General features: G+C 34.9%; 1 protein-coding gene across 1 annotated transcript; it reads left to right on the top strand.

Moving 5' to 3' along the window:
• The first annotated feature begins 2,884 nt into the window (after window positions 1–2,884).
• Window positions 2,885–8,283, top strand: LOC110794175 (uncharacterized). The gene is made up of 6 exons (XM_021999123.2): window positions 2,885–3,208; window positions 3,311–3,396; window positions 5,934–7,022; window positions 7,167–7,388; window positions 7,489–7,613; window positions 7,713–8,283. Exons 1-6 carry the CDS (start codon window positions 3,194–3,196, stop codon window positions 7,853–7,855), a joined length of 1,680 nt encoding a protein of 559 aa, XP_021854815.1. The 5' UTR covers window positions 2,885–3,193; the 3' UTR covers window positions 7,856–8,283.
• The last annotated feature ends 1,336 nt before the right edge of the window (window positions 8,284–9,619 follow it).

Below are 9,619 nucleotides of genomic sequence, written 5' to 3'. Positions count from 1 at the left end.
TCCTTTTACCTAAAAACATTGCGAAGAAACTTGGTACCGCCCACCCCAAGTTCTTCTGGAACTCAAAACCGGATCATTGAGCCATCCCATTAATTGCTTGGAATAAAATATGCAAGTCGAAGTCTATGGGGGGGTCTTGGCTTGCGCAGAACAGAACCAATGAACAAAGATTTTATAGCCAAATTAGGATAGAAAATTCTGACCAAATAACGACAATTTATGGGTCAAGTTAATGAGAAAAAATACCTTAGGAATACAAATTTCTTTTCTTGTAAACCTAAAGCAACTGACTCTATCATCTGGAGATACATTTTGAACCAAAGAGATATTCTTCGTAAAGGAATCCGATGAAAATTAGGGAATGGGCACATATCAACTTCTGGAATGAAAAATGGGCGATGCATACCAGTTTCAAGGATAGACGGGATATTTTCGATTCCGGAATTTATTTTCGATTCGAACAATATTTACGTTTCCGAAGATATTTCCGATTCCGACAATATTTTGCGTTCTCAACAATATTTCCGATTCTGGTAATATTTCTATTTCCGTTAATATTTTCCGAAACAAACCATATTTTCGTTTTCGGTAATATCTTCGACTTCGATAATATTTATATTTCCGTCATGAACCATATTTTCATTTCCGACAATATCTTCATTTCCGGCAAATATTCTTTCTTTGTCGTTTGATGATTTTAACTCCCACTAGGACCAACATCCATTATTTCCGAATGTCCATAATTAGAGTATTTACTGAATATTATATTCAGCTAAATACTTGATCCGTTCACGTACTATTTGTGTGACTCTACGGGTTCAGTCAAGAGTAAGTTGTGGCATTAATATTAATAATTCACCTGAACTGAAACGACCTCTATCTTTGCATTCAGATCACTTGATCTCACTGAAACGGTCCACTTATTTACTTATTAAAATATCTATCCAACCCCACTTGCTTGATTATTTTATTGGATTCAATTCTTTTTCTCAATATCCGTGCCCGACCAAGTATATCCCTTAAATAAATCTAATATATATATATATATATATATATATATATATATATATATATATATATATATATATATATATATATATATATATATAAAGGAGGCATATTTGCTGAAATATTAGAGCGCCACCTAGGATTACTAATAGTTTCGGCCAATGAAAAATAAGATTTCTAATTTATTTTTGAATTAAAAAAATCGATTCTCACGTAGATAATTAATTAGGTGCCACGTAGATATTCTACTTAATTAATTAATTAATTACTAATATATGTAACTCCATCCAAAATCAAACACTCTAAAAATTAAAAAATAAATCTAAAATTAATTTCATCCAAAATCAAACACTAATCTAAAATAAAATAATGAAGTTCAATTTAAAATCAAACATTAATCCAATATTAGAGCGCCACGTATGAAATCTAATGGTTTTGGCCAACGAAAAATAAGATTTCAAAATTAATTTTGAATTAAAAAATTCGAGTGTCACATAGATAAATAATTAAGTGTCACGTAGATATTTTATTAATTAATTATTAAAATTACGCATATACAATTTCATCCAAAAACAAACACTCTCATAATTAAAAAAAATCTAAAATAAAATTCAATGAAAAATCAAAAACTAATCTAATCTAATAATTCCTCCGTTCCGGAAATATCGCACCATGGTTGACTTTTACTCCTCTAACCATTGTTTTGACTTTTAATATCTCAAATCGTGTGCAAGTTAAAAAATATAAAAAATTAATATTTAGAAAACATATATCGATACAAATCTAACATGACCCCACATGACTAAAATGTACAAATCACAAAAAATGGTCAAAGTTGTAGTGTGAATAGTGTAAAAAACAAATGGTGCGATATTTCCGGAACGGAGGAAGTATATAAAATTGGTATATACATAGGAGTTCCAATTAAACATAACAATTTTGAATTAAAAAAATCGATTGCCACGTAGATAATTAATTAGGTGTCACGTAGATATTTAATTAATTAATTACTAATATATACAACTCCATCTAAAATCAAACACTATAATAATTAAAAATAAACCTAAAATAAAATTCATCCAAAATCAAACACTAATCTAAAATAAAATAAATAAAATTCAATTTAAAATCAAACATTAATCCAATATTAGAGCGCCACGTAGGAAAACTAAAGGTTTCGGCCAATGAAAAATAAGACTTCAAAATTAATTTTGAATAAAAAAAGTCGAGTGCCACGTACAAAAATAATTAAGTGTCACGTAGATATTTTTGTTAATTAATTATTAATATTACGCATATACAATTTCATCAAAAAACAAACACTCTCATAATTGTAAAAAAAATCTAAAATGAAATTCAATGCAAAATCAAAAACTGTAAAATTGGTATATACATAGAATTTTTATTTAAATATAACAATCTAATAAATCCGTGCATCGCACTGGCTAAAATCTAGTAAATAAATAAAGAGGGAATACTCTCTCCGTATTTATTTAAGAGATACACTTGGCTGGGCACGGGTTTTAAGAAGAAGAATTGAATAAAATAAAGTAATAAAACAAATGGGTTGAGTAGATATTTTAATAAGTAAAACAAGTGGGGAGACCATGACATTTTTTGGAGTGGGAGGTGGGGTGTAGTTCTGAAATTATTTGTTCAATAGGGTGTTGGGACATAAGATATATTTAAATAGATTATTTAATTAGATGGTGGGTGATAAGTTACTAAAAATAGCAAGTGTATCTCTTAAATAAATATAGCCGGAAAAGACAAGTGTATGTTTTACATAAATACGGAGGGAGTAACTTTTTAAACGGAGGAATTATTAATTTTGTTCCAAAATAACAAGTTTTGACTTTTGGGCCCAAATGACCTCTGTTGTTTGCCCTACTGGACATAATAAGATACGTTCCGGAATCCCGGCGCGTCTTAACTCCTTATTTGAGTGCTTTCTCATCGTAGGCGGTGGCCGTGGGAGTCGTGGGACTTGTAGAATATTACTCCTACTCCGTATTGAGTATGGACTAACCAAAACCCGACTCTACTTCTTCTGGAACTTTCTCTGTAATATTAATAAGCATTCTTCTTCTGCATGTATTTAGTAATCTGCAAAACTCGATCATACGAAGCAGTTATTTTCTGGGAAATTCAACTCCTTCTGTGATAATTTTAGTTGCTTTCCTCAATGTCTCAGAAACCTGTAAGTTAGGGTTTTAATTTCGTCGATATTTTTTTTTTATTTCTGGATAAATTTCAAGTTGCAAAATTAATACGGAGTACTTTCTTTGTTTGTTTATTTCAGATGAATGTTTGCCAGACTTGTGGTAGCAAAGGATTCTCGAATCTTCTAATTCATTGTGTTCAATGCCAGATTATTGCAGCTCATCGGTAAATTTCATGTTTATTTTTTCGAATTTGATTTCGTAATTTACTGTTTTTCATCGGAAAAGTATATTGATTAATTACCGAAATTCATTACTACCAATGATGATTTGCTAGGAAAAGGATGAATTTAGGAGGTACTAAGAATTCTAGATTGGCGTTGTGGGTGAACCTGTTTCCTTTGTACTCCCTCTGTTCCTTTAAGTTCGTTCCTATTTGAGGTTTGGGGGTGAAAATTAAGAAAATAGAATCTCCTAATGATTAGAGGTAGGAGAAAGTAATAAAGAAATGAACGAAGGTAATAAAGAAGTGAAGAGGGATAAGATATTTTTAATAAAGTAATAAAAATCGTAAAAGTGGGGTTGGGTGGGTGAATGGGGAAATGTGAATGAATTAAAAAAGGGATGGTGAGAAAATTAATGGTAGAGTATGAAAAGATTTTTAGGTATTGTGGGTAAGGAAATTGAAATATAAGGGTATTTTGGACAAAAAATATGTCAAAAAATAGAAACAGGAAAAAACGTTTAGGAACGCCAAAAAAAGGAAATAGGAAGAACTTTTAGGAACGGAGGGAGTAGATTTTATGAGTTGTTTATGGAAATTGGTGTGTCATTTTGTTAATCTATGTACAACTATTGTACAAATTGGTGTGTCACGGTGTTACACTTTGTGATCAAATAGTCATACTAGCGTAAAATAATTTACAATAGCGTAAAATAACCACGTATTCCTTCGCTAAAGCATATACGTAGTGCTTCGTATTAGATAGTTATTATACTTTAAATTAGAAAGCTACAATCTTATTTGTCAAATAGCCATCCTAAGTTATAGGTTTTGTGTTAATAGTTATGATCTTATGAGTATAAGACGGTCTTGCACAAAACTTTCTCCTATCTATGTCATGGGTCATTTGAAAGTGTAAGTATAGATCTTCTAGCGGATTGCAAAGCCGGGGAATTGGGCTGTTTTTATTGTACTTTGTACTGTATTTTTTATGTTGGGTGTGATTTATCCCTTTGACCAACCGTTTTGGCCATGAACTTGTTGACAATGATGTGTAACTTTTTGTCTGAAATTCTTGGCATTGTTTTTTTTGTTTTGTTTTTAAACCTTAGTAGTGAAGTATTTTCACCATTCCTCAAGTAAAACAATTTACAAATTGGTTCTTGTGCCCTCGCTTCTCATATCAAAGGAAACAAATATGTGGTTGACCCTATGTTACTCGGACAGTATGATTTTATGAGATTCTTAGCATGAACTTTTCACCCAAAAATACGTACTACTCCGTACTATAAAAGTATGCATATTTCAGGTTGACTTTTGGCTTTTGGCAAAAATTTGAATTCAATCTCATTTGTGAGGAACATGTCCCTAACTTTCCCTCCTTCCTTATCTTGGTACATTTTTCTCTACATTGATTCAAGTGTATGGTTGGAGTTTTGGCTAGGGTTAGGATTCCATGCCCTTTTTGTAGTGTGGAGACTATCACTCAGATACGTAAGGCTAATTGATGAGTCAAAGTAACAAAGTGTCACATAGTTTGAGGAGCCTTGCTTTGAACTGCCAGTTTACCTCTTAGTTCTCCATAGTTCAAGGTTAAAGCCTTGTTTGCTCTTGAATAGCAATTTAAGTCCCCGTAAATATGAGAATTCGGTTATCTATTTTCTTTAAATATACATTCAGGAAGATGTATATTAGCATTCTGATTGTGTTCCCTTTCTAGTCTCGGACCCTTTTATGTTTTTCTATTAGCATTCTGATTGTGTTTATGACCTATAGTTTGTACTAGGATGTTGAGTTTCTGGTTACTTACCATAATCCATATTCTTGGATACTTTATGTTGGGACTTGTTGGCTATTCTAAATTTCTAACTATAAGTAGAGGGGTTTCTGTCTAGACTTCCTTATATCCTTGCATGTACAGGTAGGTTGCTCTTTTGAATACTGATTGGGATTTGGGAAGGCATAAGATATGCTTGCTACTCTGTCTACAATTTGAATCAGAGGACTATCCGCACCAGTTGGAAGTTACCAATAGTTTCTCTTCGGTCTTGTGGAATATGTTATGCTGCTTACTTTTTATTTTTCATCTTTTAGCTAGACCCTTAGGCTGTCGTTAAACTGAGAACTGATTTGGTATCTAAACTCTCCTAAGACACTGAGAACGGATGGCTCGAAGTTACTATTGGTTAGATTTTTTTCTCCAAAGTAAAATAACTTTAGGGGACCATGATTTGATTTAATAAAATAGCCCGCCTAACAATTTTCCCTACACAAAAAAAAAGGGTAAGAAAAAGCTCCCTAAGGCTCTTTTCTTTTCTCTTTTTTATAAACTCATTTCAGGAGCGATGATCTCTAATAGGTTCAGGTAAAGGCCATAAGGGTAAATAAGGTTAGTTACGTTCCAGTAAGGGCTACCTAAATTCAATTCAAAACTACAATAAGGTCAAGGAAGTTCATTTCAGGGTAAAAAAGCACAGATAGAGAGGTTTTAGCTTATGTGATGTTCTTTCATTCTTTTCTTTTTTTTCCTTGTTTGGCAGGTATTGTTTAGACGGTCCTCCCATTATGGACGATGATGAGATTAATTGGTCCTGTGAAGACTGTGCTCCCAGAATGGACGAACCTGCTCCAGCATTTAGGAAGAGTCAACGTAACTATTCAAGAGTAGATCGAGAGGCGTTACGAAGAAAATCTCGAAAAAATCGGAGATACAATTTGAGTATGTCAAAAGTCGAACAATCAAATTGTGTGGGGAAAGGAGCTAATAAGACAGCAAACGACGCATCTACCTTGGATGAAAAGAAAAAGGTATTTGTTGAAAGTAAACAAGGAAAGTTGAAAAAAGATAGAAGTGCTTCTAAGATGGGAGGTTCTGAACCAGCTCCTCTGTTAAGGCAGAACAAAAAGGTTTTGAACTCTGATGATGATGTGAAGAAGGATAGTTCAGGACAAAAGATCAAGGACTTATACTCCATGTGTGTTGATGGTGAAGATCTACAGAAAGATCTTAAAAAGAATTCTGGTCCACCGCTATCTAAGGAATCGAATCACAGTTTGGAAAGAACTTGTAAAGTTGATGAGATAAGTTTAGATTCTGTCGCAGAAAACTGCCATAAACGTGTGCAGTCTTCCTCTGGAACTCATTCAAGTATCCTAGAGGATCAGCAAAGAATTGGGAATTCTCAAGCCACCAACCAGCCAGATGGTGCAGAAGAGAAAACTTCTGACAATATTGAGGAAACAAAAGCTTCGTCTGTTTCTCATCAAAGGGGTGATAAGAAATCAGGTTACAATATCTGTGAATATCAAACCCGTAAGAAGAAGAGGAAGTTTGTTATTGCTATGGAATATTCTGATTCCGATGAAGAACCAGTTGTTAGGACTAAGCATCCCCAGATTATACCTGATGTTGGAGATGTTTTCATCCATATGCGCGATGAGCCTCATGTGATGACAACAGGTGATCATGACCTTGTCCAACGGCGTTTCATGAAGTCAGATGATCACTCTCCTATTCAATCATACGCTAATCACACCATAGGTTTTGACAATCGTGTCATCTCTCCACATCCATACTTAATGTCTGATAAACAGGTCCCTGTCCAGCCAATAATGAATGCAGTATGGAGGTAACATCCTTACAGTTATATAATCTGCTACCTGAATTTGTTTACTAGTTCTCTACAGTGAATGCTTCTAGATCATGTTTATTTAGTCAGGACTCAGGACTCCACAATACTTGTTGCTGACAACTACTTGTGTTGCTTTACCAGGGGATGTTGTACCATCAGTGATGATGATTGTTCTCTGTCTTTTAAACTCGAGGCTCATTTGTCAAACAAAGCTCATGAAAAAGTTTCCGGTGCTGCAAGCGCATTGCCAAACTCTCTTTGCTTTGAAATTTGGCAAAAGGATGATGCATGGCCTAATAGTTTTGAGAAGTCACCTCCCACGAGTGAAACAATTGGTCTTTATTTCTTTCCAGTGGATGAAAGGTAGTCTACACTATATTTTTAATTAGTATGTGTACGGTTTGCCTCCTTTCGTCCTGGTCCCTTGTTTGTCTCTTCCTTTGACCACTTCCAGTTGATGCAGAGATGAGAAGAGGTATGAGATTCTGCTTGACGAGATGATTGAGGATGAAATCGTGCTGAAATCTCGCATCAACAATTTGGAGCTTTTGGTTTTTTGTTCACTGGAACTACCTCGAGAAGATAGGAGTAAGTTGCTACTGGAGTAACTTTTTTTTAATAATATTGATGTTGATGTTGAATATTTTAAAATGAACTAACCATATGTTGAGCTTTTCGACTTTGTAGGATTTCGAGGCAAGTATTTTCTGTGGGGTGTCTTTAAGCAAAAGCAAGAAATGCCCTTGACAAGCAGGCCGCCTATTATGTACCACAACAAGGATTTGGGCATTGCTGGAGAAGGAGGAGCTCAACGTCTCCTCCAACTGTAGATAAATGCTCCGGCCATTAACTCTAAAACATTCTCATTATAATCACAAAGTCGGGAAAGCACATTGTTGAATTGAAACTATAATCTAATTCAGCATCTAATACAGACGAGCAAGGTTGCCGTAACCACCTGTGACATTGATCATCTGTTAGGGAGAAATGATCATTGAACTTCTGAAAGCCTCAAGGTGACGTACGTGATATCAGAGATGCTAACTTTGAAAATGTTTCCAACTTATTCAGAAGAATATCTGAAATCAGACAGGGGAAGCCGCAAGCCTAAGAAAAAGTGTAAAGACTAAAGAGTGTCCTATTAGGCAGCTAAGTCATACACAGTTCATAGTTTGTACAGGTGTGTAAAGAATTTCAGCTAATAATTTCGGTTTCTTCACCAGAATTTCTGGTGTTCTTGAGGTTCAACCTCTTTCTATATTTCAGTGTTTGTGTTGTTCCAAGAAAACGGTAGCATGCCTCATGCTGTCTTATATACAAAGGCTACCAACTAAAACCTAGTGACAGCTGTCCAAAAGGACAAGTAGTCACATGTATTATCTACCTAGGATCAATACAAGAAAGAAAGCAGGCTTTTACCAACTCCCATGTGGTGGTTGCTGAGAGCACACAACTACAACACACAACTACACAACAACATTCTCAATACCCCCTCCTCAAGTTGGAACTGTGGGAACCATTCCCAACTTGGATGATAACTGCTTGTGTTGTTGTTCACTCAAAGATTTTGTCATTAAATCTGCCAATTGAAGAAAAGATCGAATATGAAGCACATTCAAGGTGCCATCTTGTAAGTGGTCTCTTACATAATGACAATCCACATTGAGGTGCTTTGTTCTTTCATGAAAAACTGGGTTGTGAGCCAAGTGAATGGCTGACTTGTTATCACAGAAAAGATCAATAGGTTTAGGGATAGTGAACCCAAGATCTTCAAGAATCCCATTTAACCAAACAATCTCACTTGTGGTGTGAGACATGCATCTGTATTCTGCTTCTGTTGATGATTTGGAGGTGGTTTTCTGCTTCTTTGTCTTCCATGAGATCAAGGAATCTCCCAAGAAAATGCAATATCCAGTTAGGGATTTGGCACTAAAAGCACAACTACCCCAATCTAAATCACAGAAAGCTGTTAACTTAATCTCAGAGTGTGCAGGATAATACAAACCCCAATCTAAGGTTCCAGCCAAGTATCTGTTAGGTTATGATACATATGACAATTCATAAATCATGCAGAAAAACCATAAAGCCAGGAAAACATATTATTTACACATAATCATTTAGCATAGTTTAGATGCATACTCTTTGTTGCGTGCCTTCCCTAGCTGCGCCCGAACCGAACAAGAACAAGTCTTTAGGACTCCAAGTGTCGTCCCTCCGTAGAAAGTCCACAGCACGTCCGGATCCGCCTTAAGATTGACCAACTAGAATCGCCCTTAAGGTGCTACTTATTTTCGGCTAAATGGGCAAGAGTTATGGCTGATTTTTGTGCTTAAAAATCCTAGCTTTGAATACTTGAAAACTTATGTATAAATAATGACCCTAGGCCCTTATTTATAGAGGTATGGAAAAGGAATTGGAATCCTATTAGGATACTAATTTATTTAATTAGAATCCTGCTAGGACTCTATTTAAATAAACTTTATCTAATAGGTTTAGGATTTAATCTTTTATTGAATCCCGATAGCTTTAGGATTCGCACACGAGCATCGCACGAGCACCGTACACCCGCGCAGGCCTTGCGGCCCACGCTGAGC

This window comes from Spinacia oleracea, chromosome 3 (assembly GCF_020520425.1).
Source record: "Spinacia oleracea cultivar Varoflay chromosome 3, BTI_SOV_V1, whole genome shotgun sequence".
Taxonomy (NCBI): Eukaryota; Viridiplantae; Streptophyta; class Magnoliopsida; order Caryophyllales; family Amaranthaceae; genus Spinacia; species Spinacia oleracea.
The sequence above is the reverse complement of the archived record's forward strand: the minus strand, read 5'-3'. Positions and strand labels throughout refer to the sequence as shown.

Excerpts from the sequence above, each read along its gene's own strand:
- LOC110794175 (XM_021999123.2), top strand. Across the intron at positions 7,389-7,488 it reads TTCTTTCCAGTGGATGAAAG|AGATGAGAAGAGGTATGAGA; the intron begins GTAGTCTACACT and ends CAGTTGATGCAG. Across the intron at positions 7,614-7,712 it reads ACTACCTCGAGAAGATAGGA|GATTTCGAGGCAAGTATTTT; the intron begins GTAAGTTGCTAC and ends TCGACTTTGTAG.